The sequence below is a fragment of the Gopherus evgoodei genome, chromosome 1 (genome assembly GCF_007399415.2).
Source record: "Gopherus evgoodei ecotype Sinaloan lineage chromosome 1, rGopEvg1_v1.p, whole genome shotgun sequence".
NCBI classification, from domain to species: domain Eukaryota; kingdom Metazoa; phylum Chordata; order Testudines; family Testudinidae; genus Gopherus; species Gopherus evgoodei.
This window is the reverse complement of record NC_044322.1, coordinates 34604514-34620674: the sequence shown is the minus strand read 5'-3', so window position 1 is coordinate 34620674 and position 16161 is coordinate 34604514. Positions and strand designations below refer to the sequence as shown.

The following is a 16161-nucleotide window of genomic DNA, read 5'->3' as shown; positions in this document are numbered from 1 at the left end:
TTTATAAAAACAGTTCTGTAACCATGTAAAATTAAGTTTTAATCAAAATGTGGATGTATTTCAGAAGTTTCTGGATCACTTTTAGTTAGAGTATTAGGATACTGTCTACTTGTTATGTTAACTTGAACATATTCAGTATTTACAATCAGGCTCTTTTATAGTAAGAGACAGCTAAAAAACAAGACAGCATATCACATGGAAAGAATTAGGAGAAAACTAAACAGATGTGCAACTTGGCCAAAGAAATTAAAAGGTGAGCGGATAGGAAATACTAGCATTCAGAGTTTGGAAAGAAGGTAGCAACCTGCATTTACGAGTTAATTGCTTTTACTTAAATCAACTGAAATTATCCAGCTGCTAGAGTTACCTATACTTAAATTATATTTGACAATACTCTGTTTACCACGTAATTACGATCATGAACTAAATAAACTCAGATGCCCCAAGCCATGAAGTTTCTTATACCAAGATAATAAGAAGTATCCACAAATTATTACTATGTCGAAATGGCTTTTCCTTCTAAATACTATGGTAGGATTGGCTAGTATAAATCCCTGTGCTCCAATTAGCTACCAAACAATTCCTTATCCATACGCCCACATAAAGTATGGCCATCTTGATTTCTGACATTTCTCATCCCAGTATCTTCAATACTTCCCTTCTCCACTCCTCCTTGACCAATAAGGAAGGCTAGCTCCCTCCTACGCACAACTATGGCCCGGTCTACACTTTGGGAGTGAGGGGGAGTTGATCTAAATCAAGCAACTTCAGCTACATGAATAATGTAGCTGAAGTTGACGTACTTAGATCTACTTACTGTGGTATCTTCACTGCAGTAAGTCGACTGCTGACACTCTCCCATCGACTCTGCCTGCACCTCTCGCCCTGGTGCAGTGCCAGACTCGACGAGAGAGTGCTTGGTGGTCGATTTATCGCATCTAGACTAGACGTGATAAATCGACCTCCGCTGGCAGGGGCGGCTCTAGGCATTTTGCTGCCCCAAGCATGGCAGGCAGGCACGCCTGCGGGAGGTCCGCCACCACGGGACCAGTGGACCCTCCGCAGGCAAGCCGCCGAAGGCAACCTATCTGCCGCCCTTGCAGCGACTGGCAGAGCGCCCCCAGTGGCTTGCTGCCCCAACACGTGCTTGACATGCTGGTGCCTGGAGCCGCCACTGCCTGCTGGATCAATTGCTGCCCATCAATCCAGCAGGTAATATAGACAAGTCCCAAGAGTATTTCCTTATCTACAGTTAGAGGTGAAGATGGGTGTGTGAGGTGTGCAGACATGTTCTTCAGTGGGCATGTCACTGAAATTCTGAAGACTGCAGTCTCAGGAATTGCTGTAACATCTAGTCCAGTATCCTATCTCGGACAGTGGCCAGTACCAGCTATTTCAGAGGAAAGATGCCTCATTGTGGAATAAACCTATCCAATATGATAATTTTTTTACTAAGACAATCCATTATAGTTTGATTTATGACTTGAAGCATGAGGGGTTATACCCCAGCTATTTTACCTTATCATAGATAACTTTGGATGGTGCAACTATTCATAGAAATGGTGCCTGCTAAACAGTTGGCTTCAGTGATACCTAGTGGCATTGTGTAAAGAAAGAATTTTCTTTGATCAGGTTTGAATTTACTGTCTTTCACTGGATGTTTCCTTGTTCTTGTATTATGTTGCTGCCCATAAACTTAGCTTTGTTAGGTCCCTCTTAAGTTCCTCATAGGTTTCTCTGATTTCAAGAGATCATAGTAATTTCATGTCATTTATCAAACGTGCCCCCTCATTGTTCTCTTTTCCAGATCTATAATTAATATTGATCAAAGTGGAGAGAATTTAATAATAGCCAAAGTAGAGAGATCTGCATAATTAATGTATAGTTGCAATTATTGATAATGCACTCTAACTGGCTAATGGCCCTTTGAATACAGTGGTTTGCATACAGCCTTGATGAAAAATAAGCATACTATGATTATACAAATGAGAACCAATGTACTGTTATAGATGTGTAATCATACAGCACATCAGTGCTCTAACTGGGCAAGAGAATGCAATTTCCATATAATAGGTAATGTAATATAATGTAATGTATCAATAAATCAATGCCTCATTGCCACATACCTCATTGCCACATTGCTGCCATCAATAACTATTGGCCTCAGGTTATCTCCATCTTCAGTCACATCCTCCTGAAGTGGAGACCCAGACCTCTGAGACTCTATGGAAGATGCTTCATGCATTATGTTAGTGTTAACATTATTTACAGGCTGGTCAGTCTCAGTTTTATTTCCAAGTTTGACAAGTTCTCCCAAAATATCGTTGATTAAAGCATCAGTGCCAAGTTTATTTAGCACAAGTTGAATCTGTTCTTCAGGGTAACCTAACTTAAGTGCAAACTCCAGTTTGGTTTGATATTCCTTCACCACATCAGGGGACTTTTTTACTTCCTTAGATCCTATCTGTGCCTCCTCTATCTTAAGGTCCTGTAAGATTTCATTCCGTTTTAGTACATGAGGCTGTAAGCAGGGAGACCTGCACAGTTGTCGGTGAGTCTTAGGTAGTAGATGTGATTCTGCTATAATGTTACTCAGTCTCTCTGACTCGTTATCAGAATTTGTGCTCTCTTCTGAATCACAACTGGAGCTTCCAGTCTCCTCCGATGCCTCCTTATCTGCATCTTCCTTCCTAGAGTTAACTTTATCCATTGTTGGTTTCTCCACCATTGACCAAGATCCAACTGCATTTATTTGTGTGTCAGTGCGCTCCACATAAAGATGGCCTAGGTCATGCCCCAGATGATCCTTCAAGCCCATGAAGCTGCTGCATGTATTCGATTCCACTTTGCTGTTTTTCCTGTATTCCTGAATATAAAGTGTCCCGTATTCCTACAGAAGAAATAAAAGTGTTGTAACTAGTTAGCTCTTATTTTGTTTTGAGGTTTCTTGTTGTTTCCTTTGGGACTCTCCTTCTTTGCCAACTTAAAAATACATTCACATTCGAGAAAATCCCCCCTTCACTTAAAGTTTGGTTACATTTGTAAACAAACTAGTGTTTACGTGCAGCAAGTTTCATACACTTCTTCAAACAGAGAGAACTTTCCAATCCTGTTTGATTGATGAACAGAGTATTATTATTCAACAGTTTTCAAAAAGTATTTACATCTAAACTGATGAATACATTCAAAAAACGTAGGGTCGGAAGGGACCTCAGGTCATCTAGTCTAGCTTCCTTCACCAGGGCAGGACCAAGTACATCTACACTATCCTTGACATGTGTTTGTCTAACCCGTTCTTAAAAGCCTCCAATGGCAGGGATTCCATCATCTCCCTTGGAAGCCTAGTCCAGAATTTAACTTCCCTTATAGTTAGAAAGTTTTCCTTAATATAAAACAAATCTCCTTTGCTGAAGCTTAAGCCCGTTCCTACTTGTCCTACCTTCAGTGGACATGGGGAACAACTGACCACCCTCCTCTTTATAACACTTCTTAACATTTTTGATGACTTATCAGGTCCGCCCTCAGTCTTCTTTTCTCAAGACTAAACATACGCAGTTTTTTTAACCTCTCCTCCTATGTTGTTTTTAAAGCCTTTTATAATTTTTGTTGCTCTCCTCTAGACTCACTGCAATGTATCCACATCTTTCTTCAATTGTGGTGCCCAGAACTGGACACAGAACTCCGGCTGAGACCTCACCATGCCGAGTAGAGTGGGATAATACCACCGGTGTCTTACGTACAGCACTCCTGTTAATACACACCAGAATGACATTTCCTTTTTTCGCAACTGCTTCACACTATTGGCTCATATTCAATTTGTGATCCACTATAACCCCCTGATCTTCTTCTGAAGTATTACAGTATTGAGTTATACCCCATTTTATAGTTGTGCATTTGATTTTTCCTTCCTAAGTGTAGTAATTTGCAATTTGTCTTTACTGAATTTCAACATGCTGATTTCAGACAAATTCTCCAATTTGTCAAGGTCATTTTGAATTCTAACCCTGTTCTCCAACATGTTAGCAACACTCCCATCTTGGTGTCATCTGCAAATTTTATAATTATACTCTCCACTCCACCACCAAGTCATTAATGAAAATACCGAATTGTATCAGACCCAGGATAGACCACTGTGGAATCCCACTAGATGTATTCCTCCCCACTCTGCCCCTGCCCCGGTTTGACAGCAAATAATTGATAATTACTCTTTAAATACAGTTTAACAACCAGTATTGTATTCACCCTATCATAATTCCATCTAGACCACTTTCCCTAGTTTGCTTATAAGACTGTCATGTGGAACTGTGTTAAAAGGTTTACTAAAAATAAAGATATATATGTTGTTTATAGCTTGCTTTCTATGCACTTGGCCAGTAACCCTGTCAAACAAGGACATTAGGTTGGTTTGGCATGATTTGTTCTTGACAAATCCATATTGGCTATTACTTATAAACTTAATATCCTCTAAGTACTTATAAATTGATTGTTTAATAATGTGTAACTTTACAGATATCAAAATTAGACTGACTAATTATAGTTCCTTGGGTCCCCTTTGTTCCCCTTTATATTTCACTAATTAGGGAAATATGCTTAAGAAGCCACCTTACAGAAAATGGGTTAATGATAGAATAAACATAGTCCACTGAATCCTGAAACAGGGTATTCATTCAGTCAGGTAAACATCACTACACATTCCTAAATTCCTTTATAAAGTCCAGGAAAATCAAGAAACACTTTGAATATTCTCAAAGTAGTACTTCTGACTAAAACAAAGCAAGACTTAGAACTATGGGCCGATTCAAAGTCTACTGAAGTAAATGAGAGCAATCCAGCAAAGCACTTAAATATTTATTTCAATATAGTGGCTAGTTACATGCTTAAGCTTAGGCATGTGCATAAGTACTTTTCTGGATCAGAGCCTAAATGCAGAGATGGAAAGTACATAGGAGATATGGAATAAAGTGGATTGTGGTTTTCTGTGCCTCATAAAAGCCCCACCCACCCAAGTTTAATGGAGGAGGAGTTCACATTGTTGTAGATTAACAATTTTTCAAATATCTATTGCCTCATAAAAGTTATCTCCATAATCTATTTAAAAGGAACTTATTACTTCCTTTACTTTTTGTTCTCTTGAAAGAGAATTCTGGCATAAAGCAGAACTGTTTCTGTTATGAAAAAGTAAAATGTCTGCTTCTCTCTCATTGTTAAAAGTGGGCTAAATTGCTCATATTGCAGGACTAACATTAAAACAGTAACATGAATTAGATAAGGATGAAACAGAAAAACAACAGCTCTTCTAGTTCATTCAGGACAAAAATTAAGCAAGATACATACACAAAAGGCAGTGCTTGAATGTCATATATATCGTGGCCACAAAACAGACTGATTTTTCTCAATGTGATTTCATTATATTAAACACAACTCCATTGTCTCCATTCTATTAACAATTATCCATAGTTTAAATTTACCCAAGATACAAAATTTCTTCTGTTTGAATAAATAACCTCCCAACCCAATAAATAAATTGCATGTATTTAAGAGTACTGAGTCATTTGCGGAGTTTTATTTCATTTGCTGGGAAAAAAAAATAAAGTATACAGAATAAACATATGACAACTCATGAAGACTTCTCGAGACAAATGTGAGAGAAGTGAAAATGCCAACCATGATTTAATAAAAAAAGTTTTTAAAAGCACTGTCAGGACATCTCCACAGCAGTACAGATTTTCAGTAAATAGCTGTATTAACTAGATTGTCCTACTTGATAACTTACCATTTTTGGTTTGAAAGCAAAGAGCATTTTTCAATCTAGTTTAGACTGATAGAAGTTAAAAGTAGAATACATTCTTCTGTATAGACCTGATTTAGTTAAAAGGCAGAGTGATTGTGATGCTGTCTCTTGCAGTATATCAGTCAATGTTCATTTTCTTTATAGGGATCTTTATGAGTTCAAGCAGTACTGCAGATTAAATACAAAGGGAATTTAGGAAGTGAACCTTTACACTTGGTGATTTATTAACTACTGTAATACACTGGATAGCCTAGTGCCAGTAACAAATCACAACAGTATCTCAATAAAAGGATACAGTTAAAAACCCACACTGTGGCCTTCATAGAACTGCCACCAAAAAGTATCTTAAACAAGAAAGACCTATTAGAAGCTAGGCTGCCTAGCAACCAGCCTTTAGTTGCTAGGATGCACTCCTTTAACATGCCATCATGAATGCTAGCACAGTGAAAGAATAATTTGGTATGAACAAAAGCCTATAAAAAAGACTGGGACTTAAGTACGTCTGGTTTACTCTCTGAGAACAATGCAGCTGCCAAACCAATCTGGACGCTCCGACATCATTGTTCCATAAACCCCACAATCTGCTCTGACTGGAGGAAGTATATTTAATGGGCAACATTTTTAAGCTGGACTGAAAAGCTGGGTCAGCTCACATATTGCCCTAATAGAATACACCAAGATAATGGGTCACTGCCCAAATCCATGTACTGTGAAATGCCATTTTAGCACTGAACTAAAAGTAGTACTTTTTTTTTGGACACTATCGGGGAACAGGATAAACCTATCTTAACATACATTTAAATTAGTTAAGATTAATGTATTGTTATTTCCTGATGTCATATTCTAATTGTTTCTCATTAAAGTTTTATTGTGACTATTGTTTCTCATTAAAGTTTTATGGTAACTATAAACATAATATTCTTTCAGAATGACACGTATCTCAAAGAACCTCAGTTACGGCACTGAGTGAGTAACCTTCTCTTCTGCAAAGAGATACTACAGCAGTTGCAGCTTTCAAAGCCCACACAAAGAGTATTTAATTGACTTAAGCATACTATTGTTATTTTGACTAATGTTTTAATATAAAAATCCACTACAACCACAAAGCATAAGGATTCTGAAATACTACCTTTAAGTGTTGCATAAGCAGTATACTATTCCTGCTGTCAGACTGCATGCAAGTTCTATGTATGTTCAGACAAATTCTACAACATCTGTGATAGGCAGCAAATAATCTGCTGCAGCACCTCCTTAGAATGTTAGGCTTGGGAGCTCCCAACACAATGTCCTATACAATATTCATTGATTAGATTGATGAAAATTAGATAACATAATTCAAATCCTAATACCGAGTTTATTAGAGAGTGAAGAGAGAAATGGCAGTCACTCTACCTGAGCAAACTAACCTAAATTATTTTTGCTTCTTTCAGCCAAATGTTAATGCACCTGTTGACAGCATAACGAAGCCCACAAGAAATAAAGAGAATGAATTTGTTCGAGTAACATAAAAATGTAAAAGCTCTCTGTGTCCTTTATTTTCAATAAAACTCTTTTCTTATAAACCATGTTCCCAGTATAACTTTATAGATACCATGTAATCGAGATGAAAATACTTGCTATGAACTATTTTGAGATATATATGTGTTGATACACTTTTTATTTTTATTTTAAATATAGATATAATAAAAAAGTACCTACACAAATGAGTGGCCAAAGAAATAAACCTAATAACTAAATCATTGTACTTAGTTCTTATGATTTCAATACAACTACTAAGCAATAATTTTTGAATTTATAAAAAATTTAAATATAAAATAGATAATCTCTATTGGCTATTCTGTGTGATAAACAACAATCCAATCATTATACAGAAAAGGAGGGGTTCTTAATTTACGAATGCATACGTACTTATATTCTTTACACCAAAATGCCTGCAAATCATAACCCTCCCCCTTCAAAGCTATAAAACCAAATGTAGCTTTATATTTAAACAGGCTCCATTATTATAGGATTACTATCATCATCAAATACTGTGCCCATTTATCATCAAACACACTTGTTAAGTAAGGGGTTTACATTTACCACTGTGGAGGAATACAATGCCATTATGTTACAGAATTGCATCCTTTTTCCTTCTACTGTTCTTCAAATTCAGTAGCAAAACTATTTTCCACTAACTACCAGCATTAATTTATTTTGAACTAGACATTTCTACTGTTCAAGACGTCAGGTGGAAACAGATCTAAACTTTTAATATTACGAAAGCTGTCCAATTACTGCTGAAATTCATAATAGTTTAATGCAAACTTTACATGGTGCAAAAAGCAATAAGTGAAACAGAGTGTCATAACAAAAATTTTATAATAGCAATTGAATGTGTTCTTAAAAGAGCTTCCACGTTTTTAAAGACAAATCCTACAACAGTGAAAGAGTTTGGTTTTTTACACAAGGATACTTAAATTATTCCTAGATCTTCCAAACAGCAAGCAGTAAATATTTAGACCCCAGCTTGTTAAAAATAATATATAAAAATGTTTGTCATACAGAATTTCAGACTACCAATATAGAAACAAATGTCCTAGCTTCCCAAAAGGCAAAGATATTGCAACAATGCAAACAAAATAATGAATATGTAACAAATACCTCCTGCAGTAGTTTCTGTATGTTTAATTACCATTGTATTTCAAGGGAGTACTGTTGTCTGCATCACTATCTAACAAAGGAAGGATGTCCCATTGAACAGATTGGTTAATGCTCTGGGGCAACAGATGTCTACTGGAACTGCAGGAGACCAGCAACTGGTGGCCTGCCCATCTTCTGAAAACTTTCAATAGACTTATGCATATGTTCACACAATAGGGCATGTGGTAGAAATGCAAACCTCTTTTTAACCCTTTTATGTGTCCTCTTTCCCTCCCAATTGGTATATGAAGGTCTTTGTAGTGTTTTTTCTTTAGAGGATTCTTGGAACACTGGTTCATGGAGTGTATATTGTATGTGTTCTTCAACCTAATATCTGAACCCAAAATATAAAACAAAATAGATTAAAAACTGCACAATAACGTGTTGGCTAATTTTATAAACGTAAGAATGACTTTGAAATCACAGAGGCTTTGATTAGATCATGTTACCACCTGAGTGTAGCCCCAAAGAATTAATGTTATATCCTGACCTAAATCCATCCCTTTAAGTTCAGATATTGTCCCCAAGTAATGTTCCTCCTAATCTCAGCTAACTTTTCAAATTTCACCATAATTTAGTAAAATGGGCAATTCGATAAAATAGTTTTTTCCAAAGGAAAAAACTGTATCAACTATAGCATATTTACAAAAGGATAAAACATTGAAATTTAAGTCGAAGTCACCCAAAGGATGCAGAAAATCTAGTTCCTCTGAAGAGTTCTGACGGCCATTTCCACCCCCCAGCAATACATTACTGATGCCCCTACAAGTTCCTTCCAGAACGTACCACGTTAAAGATCACCCTTTCATGCAATTATTTTTCAGATGTAAATTCGCTCTCTCTTTTTTTTTTTTTTAAGATGCCCCCAAAATTTGGAGATTTTGTGATGTGTATGGCTATTTATTTTGTTCAGAACGCAGTAAGATGCACTGAAATGTTAGAATGGTGAAACTTTTCAATCCCTGCAGAGAGTAGTCCAAATACTTACGTTAGCTGGAAAACACAGAGACATTGGTTTCTTGTAGCAGTTCCAGAAGCAACTCCTTAACACGATTTCAGCTTCAGACTTCCAAGCAAGCAAGCAAGCAAGCAGAACAATGAATGGTTGAACAGATGGAATGGCAATGTCTTTGCTTAACCAATTACTGAGTGGAACAACAGCCAATCATAGGCCAGAGACTTCACAATTAGTTGGCCAGGCAGATGCAAGGCAACCTCCCAACCCTGCATCAGGTTTGTAGGTTTCTAAGATAAGCAAGTTGATGTCATTCTCAGGGTCTGCCCCAGGCAGCATGTGTATTAACAAGGAGTGTGCAGCAACAATAGACCATACAAAGAAGACTAGCAGGCAGCTGCTGTATGAGCGCCAGAGTCATTAGGGAGCAGGCTGCCAAGAAGAAACACCTGGCTTGGGCAGACTTCAGCTTTTCCTCATTGTTTCTAATACATGCAACAAAGAAAGGAATTATTTTTAAGTAGTAAAAGTTTCTATAAAAAACAAAACCTAAAGGATATAGCCAAGTCTATTACAAAAACCTTGTAGCTTTTGCTGGGAAAATTAAAAATAAGGAAATATCACAGCAGTGATTGTGTGTATTTTCTTTTTTTTTTTTTTAAATAAAATAAATCCTTATCAATGCAGTGCAACAGGAGGTCTGTTAAGGAGCCAATATTATACATAAATACATTCAAAAGCACTCTCTAAATTTTCTGAAACTTTACTTTTATTTATGTACCAATAAGCCTGATGAACTTGTGCTTATACACAACTAAAACCAAAATACAATGTTTAGAGTATTTCAGTTTCAATGCAAAATATTTTGATAAATTATTAAACTGCAAAAATATCAATTTTAAGCATAAAATATGGGATTTTTCTTACTAATGGCATTAGAACATTAATAAACTTATATAAAGGAAAGAGGAGCTGTGCTAGCACCACTTCAGCAATAAATTTACTTGTTGCAGTCATCAATGTTCATGCTTTTGTAAGAAGAAAAACTTATATTACAGATTTACACTTGAAGAAATCTCCCTGGTTTCCTGCAGTTTGTATAGACAATCTAAATAAATATTTTGGAAGTTAAGTCACTAGGTAAGCAGGTTTTAAAATTTTTCTTTCTTGTGGAGACAGTATGTGTCTAAGCTAAAAGAAAATGTCCAAAACAATTTTTTTTATTAATAAAAGACCTGCAATTTACTATATTGAGCAACATGACAACAGTCATGTGCTACCAGGGAGGTAAAGGGGACATTCACTCTCCCTGCCCCCCACCCTGAACTTCAAGGGGCCTCAAGTTATTGTCAGAAAGGCCAAAATATGTACAAAGCTATCCAATGTTACGCAATGGAACAGTAGGAGATTGGAAAGTCTTCATACTTTATATGAATTATAAAATCACTGTAAATACTGATACTGCAGCCCAATTATACTTCTTTTAAACTCCTAAAATCCAATATTTTCTCTGGGTCTAACTAGCACCTGAGCCACCTCTTTTTTGTTTGTTTGTTTTAAAGCTACATCCAGGGGGCATGGGCACCAGAATACCCACTTGTTCCCTTCTCCCCTCCCAAATAATTGGATCCTATGAACAGCCCAATGTCTAGTTCTGGTGTTTGATAAGCAAGCTAGGACTTTCAAATCATGGCCCTTTGTTTTTAGTAACTTTACATAGGAAAGCTCAGTTCAGATGAAACAAGGCTGAGGCACAAGTATATTAAATGACTTTCAGTTTCATTCAATGAGCAGATACGCAATACTGAAAATCAAGCTGAAGCATCTGTTTGTCTATTCTCACAGGCTGAGGAAATCTATTTGAGACCATTTGCTGTGCTTTAGAGGGCGCCCAGAATACAAAATAGTTTATTATTTGGATTGTTAATTTCAGGCATTTTCCAAATTGTCTTTGAATTTTAAAATGTTTCAGGAAAACAAATGAATCCACCCATCGTCATGCTGTAAGACAAAAGTTTATCATATGTCCAGATTTACCGATATAAAGCAAATATTATCAAGTGCAAAATCCAATGCTGCACGCATTTCTGCACCTAAACCTTCTGGAGACAGCAGCAGATGAATTTAGATAACTACTAATCAAAAATCCAACAAAATACAATCTCTTTACACTGTCCATTATACACCCACAAGAACAGCTACTATCATTACTATTTTGAAGTTTTTTAATTCTGAGGCAGAAGTCTTCTCACTAATTTCTGCCACTGTGAACACAAAGAATGAGAGAAAGCTACCCAAGTGCACAGCAGGAAGCCTGGTCTCCAGCACTGGATTAAGCTTCTTTGCAAATAGCAAATAAAGGCAGTGATTGAAAAAGCTAATCAGTCCCTGCTGTGGTATTTAGACTACCTCAGTTGCTGATATTGGATAATGTTAAGCATATTAAAACATCTGTAGGAGAAATAAGGAGCCAGTCTGGTTTACCTAGTGATAGGCACTGACCTTAAATGCAAGCAGCATCACTTTGCTAGCCTTCAGTTCAAGTACTGTCAGAGTTGAGACGGACACTTTGTACCTGGTGACAGAAATGCTTATTTTGGCAAAAGGGACATATGATGTAGTCAAAGCACAGAAACGATGAACTGAGGAGAACTTTGGTAGTATAATACAGGTAGCATATTTATTGCTCTATAACACAAATGCACATTAGTGCAGGTGGATGACTTGACTTTAATGTTATTTTAAATATTAGGTTACCATTTGGTACAAGTCACCCCCTCACTATTTTCTTGTTTAAAAAAGTTTCCAGATCCCATGCCTTTTTGAAACAAAGAAAGCTACTTTAAGATACCTGTGGTTCATCTCCATGCGAGCATTATTGGAAAATGGTGTAGTGCAACTTTGACAAAGAGCAAGATCAAATTAGGTGTTTAAGATATCAAATAGGTCAGGAGGTTATATTTTAAGTAAGCCAGTGTAAAATACTTTAAAATATGTAATTACATTAAATGCAATTTAATGCAATTGTACATTATGTAAAAACATTAGTCAATTGTTCAAACCAGTTTCAATAGTTTTCTCACCTAAATAATTTTCTCAACACTTCCTTAAAATAAATTGGAAATGCTCAAGATTTAAGAGACGTCAGAACCATTTTATCAAATCACGCTCATGCTGGCAGAAGAACATTCATATTAGGGTTTTAACCAGTACACTAGATTTCCTACTGGGAACATCAAGGGCAACAAAGAAACCTTAGCAGGAAACAATGAGGATCTCTGTCACATCTGTGACAGGCTATAATGGCATTACTAGAAATACACACAGCATATGAACAAAGAAAGCTCTACTTCTGCAGCTAAAACCTTCAGATCCAGCAAAATGACCAGTCTAGCCATTTCCCACTGCTATATTTAAAATACAATACAGAAAATTAAGATTATAGCTGGTTTTTGAAATGCAGAATGCATAGTGGGTCCTCCGACTTCTAGCCTCTTACCCATATGGAGAGGCTAATGATTCTATTTTCCTGCTCTTTAGAGAGACCAGAAATTGTATCAAAGCTCATTATTAAGTTCCTAGCACTATTTTATTAAAACATTAAATAGACTACCATGCAAAGAACATAAGATGGTTACAGAAAACTAGTCCTGACTAACTTTGGAGGACATCAGGATGAAAGGAGATTTCAGGGTTGCACACAAAAAGACGGGGGAGAATACTAGAGTCCTGGAGGAAATGCAGCCAGGGGAAGGAGGATGAACTGCATGGGAAGAGGTGAAAGACTCAGAGGGAGAGCTGGAGCAGCTGGGAAACTTAAACAGAATGGCCAAATGGAGGAAAGGCAAAGTTATCAGGATATCACTACTATAGGAAATGTCCAGCACAAACCGCAAGTTCTAGCAAACTCTTGCTATTTCAAAACATGCTGAAAACAAAAGCTTACTTAAAACAAAATTATATTAATTCAAAAGTCACAGTCCTCCAGTAATTTCAACTTGCTAAAAGTACTGCTGCAGCAAAATACTAGAAACAATGTGATTTATCCCAACATGTTTCCTTGTTGTACAACCTCGTACAAAGGCCACTATAATCCACAAAAATATATTCTTGCAGAAACAAAATTGTATTTTAGAAGACAAGTTAAGCACATATCATTATATACATAGAGACAAGTAGAAAGATTTTGATTTTAGCATTCACACTTCAGACAATTCTGATTATTATTGCATTACAAAAATATCCATATATTTAATGTTGCACTTGGGAGCTCCAGAAAAGAACCTTTTATTCCTAAAATTAGGAGTTGGCAATCTTCTCAGTGTTTGTTGATCACTAATTAATATCTTAACAGGTGCAAAACATTCAAAATACAGCACCTTAAAGCACCACCTTCAAAACTGAGCAAACCTGTATCTAGACTAAATCCACATGCAGATCTGCACTACAAAATGAATCCTACAACTATGCTGTGGGATGAACTAAATAGCGGAAAGGTCCCTGCCAATCAAGATAACTACACACTTATGAAAAAGATGAGCAATAGTTTCCCCTAGGCAAGGAGGAAGTGAAATTGTAATTTCCAAATTATTCTGTAAGAAAGAAGAATTCTTATAAGAACTGAAATACCAGAACCACTAGTTCTAATATTCTGATTCTTGCAGTGGCTAATGCAAAATGCCTCAATAAGGCAGCAAGAGTCACAGGCAATGGGAGCACTCAATTTACCCTCTCTTTGCTATTCAGTCTCTCTTCAAAATTTCATCTAAATAGTCTTAGTTGCTTATTCTAAATTCAGAGCCACTTCTCTTCAGGGTTGCCCAGAGGATTCAGGAGGCCTGGGGCAAAGCAATTTCGGGGGCCCCTTCCATAAAAAAAATTGCAATACTATACAATACTATATTCTCATGGGGGCCCCTGCGGGGCCTGGCACAAGTTGCCCCATGTACTTCGCACCCACGGGCAGCCCTGGGAAAAATAAACCTTCTGCCTCTCAGCACAAACCCAGTTTTGAGAAAACTTCTTTACAAGGTATCACTGATTCTCAGCATCAGCTAGTGCTAAAAGGCACTAAAGCTCATTAAAAGGGTTGGACAAATATTTTCCGTCAAAACTTTTTCTGGATCGAAAACTAGGGATTTTAAAAAGCAGAAAAAAATCACGGACAATGTCTGCTTTCCTTCAAAATTTGTTGTGTTTTTTTTTAATTGAAAAGCTGAAATTAGTCTGCCAAAACCTGATTACCTTTTGGGGTTTCAGAAGCGTGTGGCCAAATATTTGCTGTGTTTGATTGTTTAAAGAAACAATAAAAAAAAATTCTGCTTAAAAAAAATCCAAAACTTTTGAACTACCTCAGCTTGTGACCAAACACCTGAGCCTATCCAGTCAGAGATTTTTCCAGGTTTCTGATACTCTGCTGGCTTCCTTGACTCGTATCTGTCTCCATAACTTCGGGTTCATTTAGGTTAGAACATAAGAGCAGGCATACTGGGTCAAACCAAAGGTCCATCCAGCCCAGTATCCTGTCTACCAACAATGGCCAATGCCAAGTGCCCCAGAGGAAATAAACCTAACAGGAAATGATCAAATGATCTCTCTTCTGCCATGCCTCTCCACCCTCTGACAAACAGAGGCTAGAGACACCATTCCTTACCCATCCTGGCTAACAGCTATTAATGGACTTAACCTCCATGCATTTATCTGTTTCCTAGAGACTGGCTCCATGGGGTCCCTCACAAACTGGAGACAGTTACTGTGGGTTTGTCTTTAGTATAGCTTATGTACATACTCCACGAACTGAGCATTTGAGCTTGTTCCAGAATTTGGGATGAGCTATGTTGTGAAAACTGACATGCTCAAAATAGTACATGCATGTGAATGGACACAGAGTGCTAAAATTAAATTAACCCCAGGGGTTCTCAAACAGGGGGTCACGAGGTTATTACTGGGAGTCGCGAGCTGTCAGCCTCCACTTCAAAACTCGCTTTGCCTCCAGCATTTATAATAGTGTTAAATATATTAAAAAAAAGTGTTTTTAATTTATAAGGGGGGGGTGCACTCAGAGATTTGCTATTTGAAAGGGGTCACCAGTATAAAAGTTTGAGAACCACTGAATTAACCCCTTTGAAGCCTCAGGGAATGCACGGGAGGGGGATCTCCCTTGGTAGGGTTGAGAAGGATATTGCTTTTCTCATGTGATCCCTCCCCTAGTGGTTAATTTTAAATGAAGCAACCCTCCCTTGACATGAATCTCCCTATGGCACTAAAATTAAATATAGACTATAATTTGGCATTTGAGAAGTGAAAGGGAAGGTAGCCCTAATGGAAAAGCTAACAGCTTGGCTCTGCAAGCGTCAAACTGCTGAATGAGCTTTAGGGAAAGGAAGGCTGTGCCTCCCAAACAGCCTGGCCCTGCCCTCTATCCAACCCACACCCACTTCCTGCCCCCTGACTGCCCCCCTCAGAATCCCCAACCCATCCTGCTCTTTGTCCCCTCAGCAGCCCCCAGAGATCCCCACCCCCACCCTGGGACCCCAAACCTGCTCCCTGTCCCCTGACTGCCCCGACCCCATTCACCCCCCCGCTGAGTCCTGACAGACCCCCAGCACACCCACAATCCAACCACCCCATTTCCTGTCCCCCCCCAACCTCTGCCCCCTCCCTGTGCCCTGTCACTGGGACTTCCTGGCCCTTAATCAACTCCCCTGGCCCCAGCCCCCTCCCTATCCCCAGG

The 16161-nt window shown here is 37.7% G+C and overlaps 1 protein-coding gene across 4 annotated transcripts in view; it reads right to left on the bottom strand.

The window, feature by feature from the left end:
- Positions 1-16161, bottom strand: part of ZC3H12C (zinc finger CCCH-type containing 12C) — a 59752-nt gene that overhangs the window by 25243 nt on the left and 18348 nt on the right. The window contains exons 1-5 of one of the 4 annotated variants that reach the window (XM_030561206.1): positions 11931-12070; positions 9462-9913; positions 8673-8807; positions 5774-5959; positions 2127-2890 (exon numbers count right to left, since the gene is read on the bottom strand). In XM_030561206.1, the coding sequence (XP_030417066.1) occupies positions 2127-2890; positions 5774-5800 (791 nt within the window). In that variant the 5' untranslated portion in view covers positions 5801-5959; positions 8673-8807; positions 9462-9913; positions 11931-12070. Of the gene's footprint in view, positions 1-2126; positions 2891-5773; positions 5960-8672; positions 8808-9461; positions 9914-11930; positions 12071-16161 lie in introns of those variants that run through there. The other 3 variants (XM_030561215.1, XM_030561222.1, XM_030561230.1) reach the window with 3 other exon arrangements.